The sequence below is a fragment of the Zingiber officinale genome, chromosome 3B, assembly GCF_018446385.1.
Source record: "Zingiber officinale cultivar Zhangliang chromosome 3B, Zo_v1.1, whole genome shotgun sequence".
NCBI classification, from domain to species: Eukaryota; Viridiplantae; Streptophyta; class Magnoliopsida; order Zingiberales; family Zingiberaceae; genus Zingiber; species Zingiber officinale.
The window spans coordinates 31,157,826-31,179,243 of record NC_055991.1 but is presented as its reverse complement, the minus strand read 5'-3'; the positions used below and the strand labels follow the sequence as shown (position 1 = coordinate 31,179,243).

Sequence of the window (21,418 nt, the reverse complement as noted above, 5' to 3'; positions counted from 1 at the left end):
AGTGCTACTCCATTCCTTAGATTAACAACCTCTCTGGTTGTAACAAAGTAAATCCTCTGAGCCTCTGCTTTTTCAGTTTATTTAATTGTTTTATTCAAGTGTTTTTTTAAGTTTGAGAAGGGTTTGTTTTGATTTTGTGTAGGGCTATTCAACCTCCATTCTAGCTGGCCAACAGTCCCAACAAGTAGTATCAGAGCCAGGACGCTTCAGGAGGACTAATCGCCAATCGAAGCACCGAATCAATGGCCGGACCGAGCATATACCCACCGAAGTTCGAGGGGAAGTTCGCTAGCTGGAAAAAGTAAATGCAGGTATTCTTTAAAACCAACTTTGAATTATTTTTAATAATGAAGTTCGATTTTGTAGCACCCGAGGGTAAGGGGGAATACCAGTGGACGAACAAGGAGCAGGCCGACTACGTGGCAAACGGCAAAGCAGAGTTCCATCTACTGAGTGTCCTTCCGCCACAAGAAGCCAACCGGATCGGCACCTACGACTCAGCAAAGGAGCTTTGGGAGAAATTCCTTGAGCTACACGAAGGAATGTTCGAAGCCAAGCTCGCAAGACGGGACTTACTTCGCAACCAACTCACCAACCTACGATTTGAAGAAGACGAAACGATTGCACAACTTCACTCGAGGATTAAGGAGCTCATCACCGGACTTTCGAATCTCGAAGAAAATGTAAGTAATCGAGATTCGCTAAGGTACACTCTTAATGCATTCCTTAGAAATACAAAATGAGCATCACTAGTAGATGTCTTCTATATCTCTAAGGACTTAGAATCTATTACCTTAGAAGAATTCTTTTCAACTTTTAAAGTGTATGAATCGAATTGTGCAGGAACGAAGGAGTCGAAGCACAACGTCGCCTTCAAGGCAAGGAGAGACGAGCATGAGTCAGAATCCTCTCTCGACGACGAAGAAATGGTAATGATGGTAAGGCGTTTTAAAAAGTTATTTAAATCAAGAAAAACTAACCATCCGCAGGGTAGAGAGAAAAGGACAATCAGATGCTACCACTGCAACGAAGAAGGGCATGTTAAGGATAATTGCCCTAAGTTAAGGAATAAAGATAAGGATAAAGGAAAAAAACCTGTCTAAACGAACAAGTATAAGATTTTAAAGGTGACGTGGGATGAAACATTGTCCGAATCGGAAGTTGAGGCTTTCTCCGGACTTGCGTTGATGGCAAGTCATCAAGACGAACACGAAGAAAGCTCTTTCGAAATGAGCATCGAAAGTATCAATGAAGGGGGAGCGACATCGGAAGAAATTAAAGTAGCAGTTCAGGGGAGTTACGGACAACGAGATTGATAAGGTAAGTCATGTACGATCTCTTCGTCCCGATAAAATGTTTAAATTCATTAAATTGTTATCTAAAAATTGTTGCAAATTAGAAAAAGAAATTAAAGAATTAAAAGTAATTCTAGTAAAATCTTATCCATTAGAAGATTTTGATAAATTAAAGCTAGAAAATCACAATTTACCAAAAAGAAATAAAAAATTTTAAAAAGCATACATGCACATATAGTACAAGTATTAAAAAATATAATTTGAATTAGTATTTTAAATATCACAAAGGACAAATTAGGAAAATTTCAAAGAAATATGTTCTAAACAAATTCTTAATTAATTCAGTTAGCTGGAACCTATATTGGGTTTCAAATTCTTGTTTAACTTGAACTTTAATTAGACTTGACTTGGCACTTTCAGCAAGAAAATTAAATGTTTTAATTTTCTTATGAGGTTCTGTCTAGAAAATGGTTGTTGCTCTAATAACCAAAAAAGGCCTAGTGCCTCGCTACAGCCTGGAAGCCAAATATTGAAATAAATTGTTTAATTGACTAACTGATAAAATATTAAAATTAAAATTAGATAATGCTTTGAATAGTTATTCAATTTTTTTTTGAAAACTTCTTAAATTTTTCTATACAAATCTATTTAACTTAAGAAAAAAAATTTTCTCATTTTTTAACTTAAAGTTTTTAAAGTTATTTTATAAACTTGTGCTTTACCAAAAATGTATTTTATATTTTGCACAATTTTTTTTTAAAAAAAATATATTTAAAAAAAATAGAATTTTTTTCCTTATTTCATACTTAGAATTTTTTTTAAAGTTTTTTTAGTATTAGATTTACTTTACCAAAATTTCTACAAAAATTATTTTCTAAAAATTTGTTTAACTGAGGAAATTATTGATTATTTCAAAAAAAAAGTTTACTTAGATTGTTTTTAATTATTACATTTTTAGAGCCTTGGCGCAATGGTAAAGTTGTTGTCATGTGACCAAAAGGTCACGGATTCGAATCCTGGAAACAGCCTCTTACAAAAAACAGGGTAAGGCTGGTACAATGGATCCTTTCCTGGGATCCCGCATGACGGGAGCTTCGTGCATCGAACTGTCCCTTTTTTTCCTTTTTACATTTTTAGTGCTATCAAAATTATTTTCAGTATTTTCAAAATCTTGATAAAATTTTCAAAATTATTTGTAAATAAGAGTTTTATAAAATTTACTCTTAGATTTTTTTTGGTACTCTATTTTTTATGTGATCAAAGGGGGAGAAGGGAAGATTAAGTCTAAGGGGAGGTAAATTAATTTTTAAAAAATTTTTGCACTTGAATTGTAAATTTATTGCTTTTATTTTATATTTGTTTACCCTAACTTAACCTGAATTGCTCACATCAAAAAAGGGGAGATTGTTGGTATCCCAAGATTGTTTTGATGTAATCAAACAAGTTAAGTTAGGTCTGTTGTGTTTAACCTTGTGTTTAAGTGTGCAAGAGCTTAGGAGCACAGGAAGTCGAGCAAAAGATGCAGCTAGCGAGAAGGACGACACAAGAGAGAGCCAACGGACTCAGTCTCAGACGAGGTGCTGCGAAAGAGTATGCGGGCGGACGAGAAGGAGGGCCGTGGCGTTTCCGAGGGACGAGATGTCGGAGCGGAAGGTTGCTTGAGAAGGCCAGAAGTTGGGTTCGGATGAGCCCTATTTCGGATGGCCGAAATCACCCAAGCGAACGGAGCCAGAGTAAAAGACCCGAACCGAGACAAGCAGAACCGGAGCAAAGGGACTGAACCGAAAAAGTCAACTAGGTTGACTTTATGGGTCCGGGCGCCTGGAACCCTTTTGGGCGCTTGGAACCCTTCCGAGCACCCGAAACTCAAATATTATCATATTCAACGTGGACTTTGACCGACGCGTCTGGGATAGAATTTTATCCCACTCCAGGTGCCTGGAACCGTTCCAAGTGCCCCGACCAAGGCTATAAATACAACCTTGGTCCAAAAGCTAAAGAACAACAAGCATTTTTGCATTAACACTTGTACGCATCTTAGTTTTCATTTAGCTTCTCATTTTCTGTGCTTATATTACTGTAAAGAAGTTTCTCTACTAAAGAAGAATTTAGTGCTACTCTATTCTTTGAATTAACAACCATCCCATTTATAACCAAGAAAATTCTCTGAGCGTTTTTTCAATTTATTTAATTATTTTATGCAAATACTCTTTTAAATCCGAGAAGGATTTGTTTTGATTTTGTATAGAGCTATTCAACCCCATTTTAATCAGCCAACGATCCCAACACAATGCCGGAAGAATAAATTAAGAATACAGCTATAAATACAGTGTAACACATCCTGATTCAGGGAGCTTCTACAGATTAAATGTCATTCCCGTTGCATTTGTAGGCATTTTTTTTTAAATATAGCACACAATCATAAGATATTGAACTTCTAGGATGCTTCCCGATTTACTATTGAAAAGCTTATATGAACCCGAACCTCATCATCCCAAATTCAAGGTTATCTAGTTCACTCTTTATTTTTTTTTTCTACAGATTAAATGCACTAAAATCAACCACATCCAGTGGACAATTAAATCAATATTTTCAAAATGTCTTTATTTCTCTAACAAAAAAAAAGAATGTTAGCTATTGTATGAGTCGAGAATTATCGCGTGAATGACCACAATCCGCAATAGCCAGCCATACTGCAATCCCGATTCCTACACGTCGTCGAGTCGATGCCACATTCATCATCCATTCTACATCTGTGATCGACATGCAAGTCGGGGACGTGACAAGCACTCTCTATCTGTTGTGAATCCCGTAGGCCAGTGGTTGCAGGACAAACTTGTTGAGACAATGCGCTCGCTCGAGTTGCTTGGTTTCCAACCTGCATTGCAAAACAATGAAGTGTCACGCATTGAGTTGAACAAAGTCTTTCTGAATCTGTATCAAACAAATAACAGATCACATAATGGAACTTTAACTTGTGTAATTATAAATGGAATGGCGTATCAACATCTATACGTCTGTTTATGGAGATAGTCTCTAGCAAAAATTTAATTCAAGGTTAAAGTATGTTGATCAAAGTGTACCACAAAGTTTTAAATGAGACACAAGGATGATTACCTTCACTGAAGTCCAGTTCCTAGGGATGAAGGCCTCTGGTAGTCTATCATGCCAAGAACTTCTGATTGGAAGGGGGTGACCTTCAGTAGTAAAGACATAGTTCTGATCGGCTAAGAATGAATCGTCATAAAGAAGATACAGATATTTACATCTGGAAAAAATCGGGAAAACCCGTGGGTAAGACAGTTCAGTCTCTAAATGAAAAACTAATGAATCATTTGACGACTCACGTCTCAGAGAGAAAGAAGCTATGCTGATGATCTTCTAGTTGCATAGTTGAAACATCTCTGATGCTTGCAAAACCACCATCAACTCTAGCATAAAAATTGAGAGAATCAATCATTCTCTCACCCACTTCCATATACCACGGATCTGTTGCAAGGCAAAAACTGAGATTAGATCATTAGCAAATCCTGATAAGCTTGGCAATAACTGAAAAAATTTGCACTGATATATATTAGCATATCTAAGATGTAGATCATATCAAATTATAAAATGAATTACATGGTTGAAGATTTAGAAAAATCCTCTATCAAGGTTTAAAATATTAATGAATTACATGCCAAGGTTTTGGATTTTAGGTGTCCTTTATTACTGGGAAAATAATAATATTAGCCAAAACCAAGATTTAAAATTACAGAATTGGTGCCAGATTTGACATCAATCAACAAGGTGCCATCTCAATGTCAAGCCAGCCGACCGTTGGTATGAGTCCTCATGGTTAAGACCATGCCAATATAGTTTTGATTGAAATTTTTTGGATGTGGAATGACTGATTACACAGGACTGCTCAAGAAGAAAACTTGTTATGGTTGGTAAGGCTCCAAAGCTCCTTAACTCCATTTTGTTCCAGTTATTTGGACTTGCTCCTAGTTGCATTTCTGCTTTCGGGGTTTTAGTAGCCTAGTTCTCGTTGTCATTTTGACCTTGTTTCTACTTGATAAATAAAAACTTTTTAAGTGAACAGCAAGTACACTAAAAAATTTCTTTAAAAAAAAGACAATTTTCATTTGGTCCAACTGTTTGATCCCCCTAACTTGGTTTGTTACTTTTAAAATCAGAAATACAACAAATTAATTGAATTAAAAATGTAAAGAAATAACTAAAGAAGTATAACAAACTATCAATTACACATACTTTAATACTAAGTATTCTTCAATGTTAGTCTTTACAAATACCACAATATCAAAATTAGTGTCATGCATCAGTATTCTTCAATATCCAAATAAGATCAACATCATAATTTCCATAATCCAGATTAAACATTGTTCTCAGGGAATTCAGGATTTGAATTGGTTAATCAATGCCTATAATTTTCTTAATTACCTATTAGAAGCTGTATTAGCATCACTAGAACTAGAACTAGAACTACAACAAACATAGGATATGGATATAAGCAGGTCTCCGAGCTCTGATTTCATTGATGGACATATGATATATCAAAATCATAGCATTAAAAAGTTAAGTGAAGAACATAAATGATGGATTTAAGATGACAACTTCTGGGGTTTAAATGAGCAGTCATAGATTCAATTAATCGATGCAATACTTATACGCATAGTTATTTGTTTATATAGTTTACATAATATAAACATGTGTTACCAATTCTAAGCCTTCAATTAAACCATATAGAATGGGAGCAATATAATCGACATGGATGGCACAATGGCACGGGCACAACATAATTTTTGCCATGATGTTGGTTTCATTTCAGCACACAAGCAGAACGGAATATGCCACTCATGCCAAGCAGTGCATAATGAAATCTCAAATTATTGTGATTGAAGTATCAAACGCCTAAACATTTTCTCAAAAACAAGATTATTATCGTAATGATCTAGCCATAATGGCCATCTTGCTGATGTTTTAGATATCTTAAGATCAATAGAAAAGAGCTCTAAAAGCTTAAAAGACCCACCATCAAAAGTGTCAATTCCAACTATTTTGGGGGGTTGGCTATATGAATTTTAACCCTACATTGAGCTCTATGCTTGGCTATTCACTAGTAAAATTCATCTTTCAAAGAATGTTTTATCATTGCTTTCTTTTGAATCTCTCCAACGCTTCGTGCTTCAATTTTAAAAGGCTAAATTTGTCTAACTGCAGAATTGATTGATCATGTTAATCTTACTTAAACCTATAATCTAAAATCAATTTTATGATCTATTGAAAATAGACCTAATTATGCTACATTAGTAGTCTTTTTTTTTCTAGTAGTCTCGTATATACAGATAGTTCATGGGTGTTTCTTAACAGCCCAATACTCACATTTTTCTTTTAGCCTTAGGAGGCGCATGAAAATCACACAAATCTATTAAGTTGATGCATCGTTACTATAAAAAATTTCAAAAAATGGCGTTTTGAAATTTAGATTGGGAAAAAATTTATGATTAGCAATAGATTAAATTAAACAAAATTTAAATCAACTATTTTCTTGAAACACAACAATGGTTTGATCAAAGTGAGATATAGAAGATTGAAGCAATATGGATGTACCATCTGAATTTAATCTCACATGGTAAGTTACTGACTGTTGAACTTAAGTGGCTTGAACTAGTGGTTGGACCTCACAAGTTAATGGATTAGTCTTCTCATCTAAGTGAGTTTGGTACATGGTAACGTGTTGGAAAGTGTTGCTTGTGTGATAGTGTAACTTCATTGGGCCTCACATGATATCAATAATTGATGAATTTGGGTTGAGTAAAGACTTTAGGGCTTAACGAGACATCAATCCTTAAGCGGAGGATTGTGACACCCTCATTTAATCTAGCATTGTATGTTGTTGGCTAATAAATAAGTTTTTTTATATACTTAAATAAGTGAACTTGAAAGCATTTTATATTAATAGTTAGGCCTAATTCCAATAGAGATATGAAAGTGCTCAGAGAAATAAAGTATTGAATGACTTATAAAATTATTTAACATAATATTGAACGAAAAAAAAAAATCTGATCAATGGTGAGTAAGTACTCTAGTTCCCTTATATAAGAACAAGGGAGACGTATAAAATTATGCAAACTATAAGGGTATTAAACTAACGAGTCATATCATGAAACTTTGAGAAAGAGTAATAGAAAAAAGATTAAAGAAGGAGATCATGGTGACCGAAAATTAATTTGGTTTTATGCCTGGAAGGTCAACAATAAAAGTTATATATCGTCTCAGACAATTAATTAAAAAGTATCGAGAGCAAAAATAAGATCTACACATGTTATTCATTGACTTAGAAAAGACTTATAATAGAGTCCCACAAGAAATTATATGGAGAATTCTAGAAAAGAGAGATGTTAGCATAGCATATATTAAACTAATTAAGGATATATATGAGGATGTACGGCCAGTGAAGACTTCAGACGGATTAACTGAAACATTTCCAATAGAGATAAGATTACATCAAGGATCAACTCTAACTCCCTATCATTTTAGACTAATTATGGATGAACTCACTAGACATATTCAAAACAATGTTGTGATGTATGTAGTTTGCAGATGATATTATTTTGGTAGATGAGACACGTGGAGTAAATGCTAAATTAGAATCTTAACGGGAAACACTAAAAGTGAAAGATTTTAGACTTAGTAGAGTAAAGACAGAATATATGAAATTTACATTAGCAATATTAGACGTAATGAGACAAATAGGAGATGCCGAGTTGTCTGGAGCTTTAAGTATTTAGGATCATTTTTGTAAAATGATGGAGGAATTGAGAAAAATGTCTAACATAGAATATAAGCAGGATGGTTGAAGGAGAGCGTAAGGTGTTTTATGTGATTGTAAAGTACCTTTAAAACTTAAAGGGAAGTTCTACAAAACGATGGTTATACTTGCTATGTTATATGACGTTGAATGTTGGGCTATGACTCTGAGCATATGAGCAGAAGATGAGGATGTTAAGGTGAATATGTGATCATACGAGAATGGATAGAATAAGAAATGAGAGTATTAGAGAAAAAGTCGGAGTTGCATCTATTTAGAAAAAACTAGACACGTTTAAGATGATACAAACATGTACTTAGACGATCAATAAATACTCTAGTTAAGTGACGTCAAACTATGATAAATACACACATCAAATGAGAAAGACCAAAAAAGGCTTGGTTAGCAATAATAAAATAAGATAAAATTTATTTAAGTATAGATGAATATAGTAGAGGATAGAGTTCATATAGTTGACTCCACCTAATGGGATAAAACTTGGTTGTTGTTGTAGTAGTAGTTAGGTCTAACAAATTAATGGATCAATTCTCTCCTTTAAGTGTTAAATGAACATGACAATGCAGCCACAACCTTTAAATTAACCTGCCCCGTCCCCTAGAAAATGGCAATATGTGCTCAACGTAAGACAATAAATATAATAAGGCATTAGATTAACCTTTAGTTGCTTGATAAAGATAAAAAGTAGACTCTGCAAGTTCTGGGCGCAATGGGTAATATTTCTCAGTAGGGTGCAACATGTTATGGTCCAGAAGATACCTGTAGAAGGAAAGAGATTATGGTTTGCATGAAAATTAACTTCAGGAGCAAAATATTCACTGCTAATGAAAAAGGGGGAATATTTTCCTCTTCAGTTGTTATCATCAAATCTATTTAATTTGGAATATGGTATAACTTAAACTTAAACAAAGATTACCTTTCTGGTAATACACCAAACTTCTCCCATACATGGAAGAATTCACGATGTGATGAATTGGCAGAAGAAATGTCTCCCACAAGAATCTAATGGGGAAGAATTGGTATGAAAATTGAAGGTTAAAATAATCAAATAAATTTCAAGACAATAAAAACCTGAAGACCAGGCCAGAAGGCTTGAAGGCTTGTTAGTTGCCAATATGTTGCTTTCCCAGTCCTCATATCAGCTTCATGATACCTGACAATAAAAAAAGATGAACATAAAATGTGAAGGTGACACCGAACTGGAAAGGGAACATCGAACAGACAGTTGGCCTAGGAATCGCTTAACTATACCTTCAAGTCTGCAAGCATTGTAGATTTCATTTTTTTACCTTAAAAAGTGCATTTATTAAATTATTTAATCTTTTTTTTCTTCTACTAAAATGTACATGGATCTCTCTAGACGTTTTGCCTCATTGAGAGAAGCTTAGCAAAGGAACAATTAAAAAGCAGTAAAAGTTGTGAACAGTTTAAGGAGAAAAAGTAAGTGGAAAGCCACATAGAACTACAGAACAGCTTGTTCATGAAATATCTGGATATGATCAGGAATTTTTGGGTAGGAATGTCAGAAACCAGTGATTGGTTCTTATCATTTAACTACCCAGGCATCATTGGACAACAAATTTTGCTAAAGTAAATTGGATTTGGAAATTTTCTTAAATTGTTATGTTGTTATTATTGAGCATTTTGAGTACATTATGAAGACTATAAAGCAATAAGTTACTCTATCATTATTGTGAAGTATGTAGACCAAATATCCCTACATATCTGAGTAGCTTCTCTTTCTAACATTGTTCTGAAGTTACTAATTCATAGTTTTGATGACATAAATTCTAAAGGTAAATAGTTAGCTTCTCTTTCTAACATTGGTCTAAAGTTACTTAACTCGTGAATTGTAGAATTCATGTTTTCAAAACTTAAGTTAGCAAATATTTAGGTAATTAAGTCTTTACAGAGACAATAGATTGAGAATATGAGCATACATAACAACTATCCAGCCTGCCTAAAGCCTTAAACTTACTAGGCTTCGGTGATAAAACAAGAATTCAAGATTTGTACTAGTAGAATTGTGGTCAAATAATGTGATGCTACAAAGTCCACACCCAACTGGAAAAAACAAACAGTGTCTGATGCAAACTCAGTCAAAATGGGGAGTAAAAACTAGGAGCTGAGGAACATGTCATACAAAAACATAAAATAGAATAAAACAAATGGTGTGGCATCAGGGGCAAAAACAACACTCGGCTACAGAGTAAGAATACTTATGCTGGATGCCATCTTTATATGGTTTGTTGAAAATCCTGTTGACAGTTAAATATATATTTCTCCCAATGAATCAATCCACAAGATAAAATTAGATGTTCCATGGCAACTTTAAATTTGCAGTTCTAGACTGGATAAGTAAATAAGTATTTGTTAAATAAATTCGCAGTTCTAGACTGGATAAGTAAATAAGTATTTGTTAAATAAATTTGCAGTTCTAGACTGGATAAGTAAATAAGTATTTGTTTAAATTCATTTAAACAATTTAAGGTTTTAAGAATTTCCTTTTGGCATGATAGTATGCTATAAAATACAAATTGAAATTGCAAATTCAAAATGGAGAGATGTGGATACATCACCAGGGTCCATGCCGGAAATACTTCTGCACAGCAAGATAAGCTGAGTGAAACATGTCCCAAAACTCATCATTTCCAAAAATAACATAGGCTTTCATTAAATATTCATAAAATGAATCAACTCCTACAAGAGGTCACAAGAAGAAAAGATCAGAATTTTTTGAAGCAAGAGAATTCAACACATAATTTTTGAAGGCAAAGCAATTGAGTAATAAATTAAAAACCAAACAGACTGAGATTAAATCTGCAGAGTGCAGGATAAATAGAAAAACCAATAAGGAAACCAGAAGGAAGAAAAATACCAGCACCAATTCCAGTGGAATACTCTATCCACTCTCCAGTAATCACATCAAGTGTAGTGCCCAAAAGATTCAAAGAACTTCTCATGCTCCATAATTTGCGGAGAGCACGAAGAGCAACAGCTTCAAATCTAGGATTGCCAGTTAGTCGTGATAATGCCCCCATTTCAAGAATAAGAGAACCTGAAACTTAGGATAGTTATTTACTTCTCAAAACTTGAAGATGAAAAAGTTGATCATACAGATCCTAAAATGCCGGCTCCCTCACCGCACCCTGATGTACTTGTTTCTGTTGTCTCCTCCTCCATCACTCCATACTGTCAAAATGAAAGTTTGTGACAGAGAAATGGCACTTGGTATCAAACATGTAAGTTCAATTCCTTGAATTTGGAAATGCAAAGGTAAACACACCCTACCATGGTGAACTTATACATGTTAAACAATCTTACAATGTTCCCTTGTCCCTATTATCAGCAAGGGTTTGCCTTTTAAGAAACAAAAACTAGAAAAGGTTATCATAGAAGATTAGCAAGGGTAATTTTGATTTTTTGTATCTTCATCATTTGATTCCAACCATAATTCTGTCAAGTAATTCATTTGGCAAAATATGGGTCTGAAAACTTGATCAGTTGATCAAATCGGTCCAATAGGAGTTGGTAGAAAAGGTAATTTGAAAATCATTTGATGGAAATTTGAAACAGAAACAATCTCCACTTACACATCAAGCCATGACTTTTTATGAAATATAGTCAATTTAGTTAGTTATGTTACCTCCAAATCCCATATATAACAAAAAGGACTCAAGGACTTCCTGGGAAAAAGTAAGTAGTTTAGGTAAAATAAGCAAGATATCAACTGACTCAACTTACTGAGCTAATTTCATGGACCATAGACCAGCTAGCTTGTAAGGATGTTGGGCTGCCTGCTGCTATCTATGAGTTCATTGATATGATGCAACGATGACACGTGACAGAGTATATTTAGATGTTCATTCAATGAAGAAAAGAGAATCTCCAAGATGAGGGAAATAGGTAAATCTTAATTCAGATTTATCAACTCTAAACACGATCAAAATGTCTAGGAAATGGGTGACAGACTGCCATAACATATCTGGAGAAAATGGAATCTTGTTAAATCCAACAGAGTAAATCCCACAATTCTTGCATGTCCAAAGACATGAAGATAAATTCTCAGAAAGTTGACAAACCCAGTTGATCAGGGGATCTAATGGATCCAGAAACAATTATCACTCATCATCTTTTAGGCTAGTTTCTTCATTCTCACGTTCTCCATCTACTGTATCGGACTGAATGATTTGTTCTTGTCTCATACTCTTTGTTCTCACCTAAAATAATCTCTGAAAGTTGTTCTTCATTTAATTGCTCTCATTCAATTGAACCAACCATTCTCAAATTATTTAAATTGATTTCACATCATCAAACCAATGTATTCTAAGAAAGAATACAAAGTCTACTGAAGATATAAAAAAAGCATGATCATAATGAGTATGGAAGCATTCTTAAATATCCAACTCTAATTTATTTGGGATCCATAATATTGACAGAGAAAAGAGAGAGAAAGAGAGAGAAGAAGCTCTGGGGTAGTATGGTGTGAACTTAGTTGCAAAAGGATAAACAAAAGATTACCTTTAGGTTAATCCATGCGTAAGGCAATCCAGTGGGAGTCTCAAATGCAGGCAAAAATCTCTGACCTAAGTCTTCAGCTAAGTCAAGTAGCTGATTCTTATACAAACCATTTTCTAACCTGCTTTTAGAATCAGTTGCAAGAATATGAGCAGAGACAAGCCCCCCAAGAAGTCTTATGTTGCACTACAGAAGTAAAAGAAAGATACAGATGGAAATCATTTAGAATAATAGCTCCAATAGTTGTTAGATTAGCAGAGAACCATTTCATTTACAGTTTCCATGTCATATATTACATTTACCTACAAAATATAATTCACTCACTATTATAGATTTGCTGAATCAAATTGAACATACCTCAAAAAGGTTAACACGAGCATCCACATCAAAAGTAAGGTTGTCGGAAAGCCAAAGAACTCCTTTTTCAAACTCAGTGTAGTTACCTAAGACAAGAAGGCTACAGAGTACAGAAGGGTCATATAGGCATATACCAAATTAATTGAAAAAATATGGAAGCAGTAAAAAAAACTTGGCTTGCTTCCAAAAGAAGAATCCTCCAAAATACAAGAGGGTTATATATTTAATCAATTCAAAAATCAAATATGTCACAGTAGAAAAACTCGGCATGCTCCCAAATGTAAAAGTCACGGCTCAAGAATAGAAGAGAGTTATATAAAGTTATAATTAATTCAATACCTCGACAACGACTCAACGAGAGTCAATGCGGAACCATTGTAATAATGAGGCAAGTGTTCCAGCTGAAACCAGAAATAGAGATATTGCAGCATAAAAATCTATTTGGGGGATATAACATCTGAAAAAGAATGCTAATATTTCAAAAAATCAACACCTTTAAATTTCCAAGTTCACTGAGTGAGTCTGTGTAAGTCTTTGTGAGAGGTTTTAGCTCATCATGCTGAAGAACAAAGAGAAATGTAATTTGAGATATTTCAGAAAGAAAAAGTAAATAAAAAAATAAACCATCATATGGTTGTTGAACTCACTGGAAAAGCATAAGCCATATAATTCTCATATGCATGGTAAAACCTGAAATGTGCAAAATCACATCATTAGTGACAGGTTTTGTTTTAATTAATCATAAACAAAGTTTCAGTAATCATTCCAGTAGCTCCAAAGTAATACAATGAAAAGGTGAGGGTGATAACAATTAACATACAGCTGAAACGTACTCAACCGAGAATAAAAACATTTAAATATACTATGATCCCAAAGCGACAGTTTAGCCAATCCGAAATCATACACAATTGTGAGCGAAAGAAAGGTTTGAGATATCTGTGGCACTATTAATTCACTTATTATGGATACCTCGTGACAGAAGTATTAGCCCTGCAAATCACCAGGGCATTCTATGTGACCTATTGCACGACCAAGTTATTTTATATCTTTTTTTTTAAAAAAAACACTTTTTCAATCAAAGGAAAAAAAGGTAGCACCATACTCAAATTAGCCCTAAAACACACGGATCATCGATTTCAGTGAACTATGCCCGTCATTTGTCCGGTTTCTTCTTCCAAGCTGCCTACAGTTTTCATGAATTTAATAAAGGAATTTCCTTATTGCACAAAGCTATCCTCTTTTAATAAGCCTACACAGAGTAATCTCGCGGGAAGCTTACAAACAAATAGCATAAAGAAAATAATTCCCCAAATTTGAGAGACGGTAAAGAAGAAAAGTCAAATCGGTAAGTGCACTCACATGTTACGGACCTTCTCTCTCATGTACATCCTCTTGGCGGAACCAAAACCAACCGCCGGGGCGAACGACGCGGGTAGAAGCAAAAGCAGCACGAAGAGCCGCCGCAGTGGCGCCGTGGAAGATCGAAAACACGGCATCTTGTGCCCCTATTCTACCAGAAAAGAGGCAGGATGAAGGCGACGGTGGTATCGATCCGATCTTCTTCAAAGGATCATTTGTCGAAGCTCCCGACGCCCGTTTTGCCTTCGACGACGACGTTTCTTTCCCCTTTTTCCCCTTTTGTTTGTTTTTTCCTTGCGATAGGTAAATGCACATGTCACGATGAACTGTCATTGAATGTATTAGGGTAAAAATTAAATGAACGCTATCGTTTGGGCGTTCCATTTTTGATTAAGAATAAATACCGAGTTTAAAATTTCAGTGCTTTTAATCTTGAACCACAATTAACCGACTAATTTAAAAGGCCACCAAGTTTTTTTTACAGAGACCATATTTTGTTGTCCAAGAAAAATAGACTAGAAAATGGATCATATAATTACGATTGATTGATGGTGGTTGTAATTTGATTATAATTAGTTGTGATTTTTTTTATTTATCATCCTCTAAATTATAATTTAAGTTGAGCGGGTGGTCAAAGACTATCCTTTACTCGGCGTCCAGCAATCTAGTCATCTGTTCATCATCGGCGGCTTTCGATCACTTACCTCGACCTAAACTATAATCTGAAGGGGACGATAAACCTAAGAAGGGATCACAATCAATTATGATCGGATTATGATCACGATCCAACTGCAATTATAAATGATTCATCCCTTGATCCACAAATTATGGACCAAGGAATCTGCTCTCGAATATCATAGGTTGACAATTTCCCTTTTCTCTTCAACTCTCACAACCACTTCAGTTTTTCTCTTCAAATATCAAAAATAAAGTTGAAGGTGTGCAATAGGTTCTTAATAGAAGATGAAATCAATGTAACATTATAAAATTTACTATTTTTCATCCTAAAGTTCGTCCCCAAGCTTTCATTTGAGGGTTTAGGGTTTTTATAACATTTAAGGGTTAGGGTTTTATCTATTGCTGCTTGCTACAAGATTGTAACATTTGGTTCTACTCTTTGTAGCAAGAAGGAACTTTCCTTGATGCTACCATTGAACCTGCTAGGTTTTTTGTAACAAGCAGCAAAGGTTAGATAGTATTTTAGCCGTCCAAATTCTTTGGACGTGAACATTAGCTATTACAAAGGTTATATAGTGTTTTGTAACGTGTAGAAGCTAGCTGTTAGCTCTACTTGCTTCTACACGATGTAAGAGCTAGGAAATGGATTCCATTTGAATACCTTGATAACTGATATAAGTTCAATTCGTCTCATTGTATTCAATAATGTTTTTAAAATTTCAACATTATGATTAAGAAATTTAGGGTGCGTTTGATTTACGCAGGTTCCATTTTCATTTTTTAGAAAAAAAAAATGACTTTTCGTCATTTTCTATTTTTTCAAAAAATACTATTTATTTTTTTTAGAAAATATACATGAAAAATACAAACCAAACATCATTTTTCATAAACGCGTATTTTTCAGAAAATAAAAATGAAAAACGTACAAATCAAACGCACCCTTAGTTCTATATTGTAGGTCTAAATGCTTCAAGTGATTTTGAATCTTTGAGTGGTGGAAATTGAGTGATAGAAATGATAATTATAGAAGTGAGGTGTCACAGGCATACCAAAAACAAATACAATGAAAAAGTAGCTTGATATCGTTCAAGAAGTTTATAAAGTCCGCGAAACTTAGCGAGCAACAGGTCGTACTGCTTAAAAGAACTCCATTTGCATGAGTTCTAGACATCCCAAAGAATTTACATTTAAGAGGACTTGTAATAGATATATTTCATAACTGAAATGTTGAAGTTAGATATTTTATATTTCAAAATATAAGACTGAGCTTCACAAGAAAAAGATGTTTCTTTAATACTAGGACTATATGACTTTGAAGATTATAGTTCCTATGCATATATATACTACATCAAGTCAACTATATCTGTAACATTTTAAAAATAAAGAATGTTCAAAGAAGGATCTTGAAAATTTACTTCAAAAATTTAAGGGAAGAAGTTTCTAATACTGTCAATTATTCAGATTGTATTTTTTTTTTATGTGTCTTTTTCCACTACTAGTAGTAGATATATGCTACCTACACTATCACTAATAAATTGTATAGATGATTTTGATAATATAGACAAGTATAATTGGTGTGAGGCTATATCTGAATATATGTCCCCTCACATAAAAGTCATTGAAGTCATTCTGTCATTAAAGGCAAGTTGAAGGGCACAAAGCCTATGCTCAAAGGCTTTGTACAAATGTTGGTCTTAAGTTGATATAAATTAATAAGTTTCAGCATTACCAGTATTGTTTATGTGATTTAAATTCCTTAATCACATATTTTTGCACTACAAGTTTGGATGTGCGAGTATATCCCAATTATAAAACCAATTAATCCAACTGTCCTTCCGAAAATTGTCCATTGGAAGTGATTTATCTCATATGTGACATTAATAAAGAAGATGATACATGCTCTTCCATCAGAGAAAATAATTATTGAGTCAAGTCATTCAAGATCAAAATTATAATTTGTATATATTTGGCCTCCTTCTATAAGAGGTCCAAAAGGAGTTGTAGAAGCAGTCCCATGCTTAGATTGCAAAAATAAAGACAAATCATTGAGGATAAGGATGCAAATATAGAGTCCCTCCACATGCAAAAGGTTGAAGTGGTTGATTTATTAGAGAGCACCACCACTTTCTCTGAGAAGCTCATCAATGAGAAGGATAACAAAATAAAGGAGCTTCTTGATCTTTTGGAGAGGACTGCCAAGAATAATGAGTTAGTTATTGTTCAGAAGGACATGATAATTGCTCAAAAGGACAAAATGATAGCTGAGTTGCAAGGCTTTATGAAGTGTAGTGTCATGGAAGAGACAATAGTAGCCTCCAATCAAGACAAATGCAAAGAGCCCCTAGAGGCCACAACTAATCCTGAGTCACCGAATACTATACATACAAGGATCAAAAGGTGTGCCACGAAGAAAACTAAGTTGTCTTTGGATGTGAAGGCAAGGGGACAACCATCGTCACTCACATGGTTCAAAGGTGTACCTAAAAGAAGGGTTGATACTAGTCTAATTCAAAGGGCTGGAACAGAAGCTGGAATTGTTGATGAGGAAAGAGGAGAGGAGATTGCAGAGACAACAGAACAAGAAACAACATCCTCTTCCTATGCAACTAGCACTACTATTTTCCCAACATCAAGTCAACATATTGATAGTCTTATAGCTATGAAAGGTCAAATCTTGAAGGTAAGAATGACTGTAGGTTGTAGTTAATTCCAATACTTTTAAGAGTTTAATAACATATTTGCTTGCTTGTATCGTAAAACAAGTTCAAATTAAAGTGAGTTTAGGATTGTATATTCAAGATTGGTTAGTATCATTTGTATAGAGGAACAAAATAAGACATTTATATTCAAAGACTAGTCGGTATCATTTATATAGAGGAACAAAATAAGACATATGACATTATATTTAAATGAATTTCTAAAATCAAAGACATGGAGTATTCCCTTCAGGAATTTTATAGCAATTATGTTAGACTCATGTATATGTTATAGATATGGTATTACACATTAAATTCTCATAGCTGCTATAATTGTAGTAGTTATTTTCATGGTCATCACTTGACAAGTTAATTTTCTTGGAAGCCCACACTATTGGTTGTTTGGTTCGACTCATCAAAAGCTTTAATCATGGACTCATTTTTAATAATATTTGACAGGAAGCAGTATGTAAGATCGAAAATACTTTAGGAGGGGTGAATATTAATTCTAAAATCATGAGAATATACAATAGAAATAAACGAAGAATCAAGCGCTAACACAAATAATTTTTATTTAGTTCCGAGTCTTCGATAATTCTTACTCCAAGGTCCGCATTCGGTGAATATTTTCATTGGGCAATCACTATAGGATAGAAGAGATTACATAGTTTAAGTACAATGCGAGTATGTAAAAGTATACCGACAACAATAAGAAGTAGAAGCTTGATCGTAGGTTGTCGTAGTAGCCTTTCAGTATCGTCGGAACCTTCTCAGAGTAGTGTGTAAGAATGAAAGTTATAACAAATGATATATTGAAGCCTTTGGTTAAAGACCTTTTTATAGGTCATTTCTGAGCGCCCGGACTATCTCGGGCGTTTGGAATGCTGACGACGTGCAATGGTTGCACCTTAACAAAACTATCTTTGAAAGCTTATCCTTCTCTAGGCTCCTAGACCCATCCGGGCATCCAGACTGTGACTTATCCTAGCCAATCATCGTGCGCCACCTAAGCTCCACTGGTCGCCCTGTTCGACCTCATCTCGGGCGCTTGGACTAACTCCAAGCGACAGAACTTCAGGCACCTAGACATAGTCCAGGCGCCTGGAGCTCCCTTTTTCAGCATCTTATTTTCCTACATCACAAGGTTAGTACAACAAGTAATAATATGAAAAGAAGAGTAATAGAGTATTTGACAGTCTACGGACTGTCCGGTCCTGACTTCGAGTTTTGCTGAACCCTAGGTTGGATCGACGCTTATTGTTTCCTCAACCGAGAACACGTCCTTATTGGATCTCTCCTCCAGTTACTTACATTTACTTTCCATTGTGGACTTAGTTATTATTAATCCCTGGGTATTGAATGACCATTACTTGTCATTCAATGCTGGGAAGGGATGGTGCTCCTATATAAAGGGAGACTATGGTCTTGAGCAAGACACACAGAAAAGAAGCAGTAGCTCTTTACCTCTATTCCCCTCCTCCTCTATCGTGCAACTCTTGGTTGGCGAAGTGCCCGTGATAAAGTCAGGTACCACTCATTCCGCCATGACCACTAGTGTTTGGTGGGAATCACGGTTAACCGTTGTACCATAGGAAACAGACGACTCGAGTAAACCTCAAAGCACAGCAGGAGGTGAGGTGAATCTGTTTCAAGGAAACTACGATCATCGCAGGCCTCTGTCCATTCTGTTGGTTGCTACTCGGAAAACCTAGAGGTTCCACTGTACAAAAATTTTGTACAAAGGTCTGAACCTTTTCCTAGCTACCATGCGTTCTTTTAAATTAAATTCTGGATCGCCTGCGGAACTTAACACGTTTGATCCAAAACTTAATCTATTTGTTCTTTTAGGTTTAGACTTGGATCTCCTGCGGAACTTAATACGTTCGATCCAAATCACCTTAAGTTATTAATTCCATTAAATATTAATTTCCATAATTGGTTCCCAGTACTGACGTGGCGAGGCACATGGCCTTCTTGGATATGTGAGCAACCACCACCGACTAGACAAAACCTTTTATGGAAAGCTAATATTTAATTTCCTAAAATAACTTTAGGTCAACCGAAAAGAACAATCAAATCACAAGGAAAAGAAAAATAAAAGAACACTATATCGAAAACAAATTCGAAACACTAAAATTGTATGTCTCTTGTATTTGGTATTATTTCCAAAAATAACTAGTATGATACGGAAAGGAAAAATACTAGTTATACCTTTTAGAAAGACCTCTTGATCTTCTATCGTATTCCTCTTCTAACCTCGGACGTTGTGTGGGCAACGATCTTCCGAGATGAGAACCACCAAGCACCTTCTTCTTCCTTGCAAGTTTCGGCCATCAAAACATCTTCTAGGATGAAGAGGTTCGGCCACCACCACCATGCTCCAAGGGATGCTAGAAACAAAGCTTTCTTTCTCTCCTTCTTCTTCTTCTTCTCTAAACTTGATCCGGCCACCATATGAGTCTCCACAAGAAGGATGAGGTTCGGCCATCAAAGAGAAGAAAGGAGGAGAGGATGGCCGGCCACACCAAGGAAGAAAAAGAGAGAGGAAAAATAATAGAGTTGTTAACCATGAAGGCACCTCTACCCTCTCTTTTATAATTCTTGGCCTTGGCAAATAAGAAAATTTAAATAAAAATTTCCTTAATTCTTTTGCCATTGATAAGGAAAATTTATTTAATTAAAAACAATTTTTTTCTCATCAACAATGTGGTCGGCCACTTTAAACCAAGCAAAAGAAATTTAATTCAATCAAGAATTAAAACTTTCCTAATTTGTTTCCGGAAATTTTATAAAAAATTTCTCTAATAATTTTTCCCTTCATGATGGTTAATAAAAAGGAAATTTTATAAATTAAAATATTTCTTTTAAACATGTGGATAAAAAGAAAGTTATCTTTAAAAAATTAAAATCTCTTCCAATCTACAAATAAGGAAAGATATCTAATCTTTTCTTAATCTTTGTAGAAGCTTTATAAAAGAGATATTTAATTTTTAAACTCTCTTTTAAATTATGAACATGATTAAAAGGAAAGTTTTTACCAAAATTAAAATCAACCTTTTAATCTACAAATAAGGAAAGAGATTTAACTCTTCTCTTAATCTTTTGTAGAATCTTATAAAAGGAAAGATTTAAATTTTTAAACTCTCTTTTAAATCATGTTATCCACACAAGAAAAATTTAAAAAATAAAATTCCTTTTTATTTTAATAGGGTCGGCCACCTAAGCTTGAGTTCAAGCTAGGGTCGGCCACATGAATTCACCCATGAACCTAAACATGGCCGGCCCTAGCTTGGTCTCCAAGCTAGCTTGGCCGGCCCCCTATAGGATGGGTAAGAAGGTGGGTATAGGTGAGTATAGTACTCTATAATCAAGAGGCTACGATAGGGACCGAGAGGAGGAATTGGTTTTGGTCTCTCGATAAAATTAAGCATCCCGTGTTCGCCCCGAACACACAACTTAATTTTATCAATAATAATTCATTCCACTAGAGAATTGTTATTGAACTACCGCACCAATCCCAAATTACATTTTTGGGCTCCTTCTTATTATGAGCGTGTTAGTCTCCCTGTGTTTAAGATAACAAATGTCCACTAATTAAGTAAGTTACTGACAACTCACTTAATTAATATCTAGCTCCAAGAGTAGTACCACTCAACTTCATCATCATGTCGGACTAAGTCCAC

General features: G+C 34.7%; 1 protein-coding gene across 3 annotated transcripts; it reads right to left on the bottom strand.

Moving 5' to 3' along the window:
- Positions 1 to 3,882: 3,882 nt before the first annotated feature.
- Positions 3,883 to 14,671, bottom strand: LOC122056309 (alpha-mannosidase I MNS5-like). 3 transcript variants are annotated; one of them, XM_042618209.1, is made up of 15 exons: positions 14,362 to 14,671; positions 13,650 to 13,692; positions 13,496 to 13,561; positions 13,342 to 13,403; positions 13,003 to 13,102; positions 12,649 to 12,831; positions 11,271 to 11,319; positions 11,006 to 11,185; positions 10,707 to 10,827; positions 9,199 to 9,280; positions 9,044 to 9,129; positions 8,786 to 8,886; positions 4,643 to 4,784; positions 4,413 to 4,563; positions 3,883 to 4,173 (listed from the first exon to the last, which is right to left on the bottom strand). In XM_042618209.1, exons 1-15 carry the CDS (start codon positions 14,496 to 14,498, stop codon positions 3,949 to 3,951), a joined length of 1,728 nt encoding a protein of 575 aa, XP_042474143.1. In that variant the 5' UTR covers positions 14,499 to 14,671; the 3' UTR covers positions 3,883 to 3,948. The 3 variants fall into 3 exon arrangements, with proteins under 3 accessions (XP_042474143.1, XP_042474144.1, XP_042474145.1); XM_042618210.1 differs by having other exon boundaries at positions 14,373 to 14,495; XM_042618211.1 differs by lacking the exon at positions 12,649 to 12,831.
- Between the last annotated feature and the right edge of the window lie 6,747 nt (positions 14,672 to 21,418).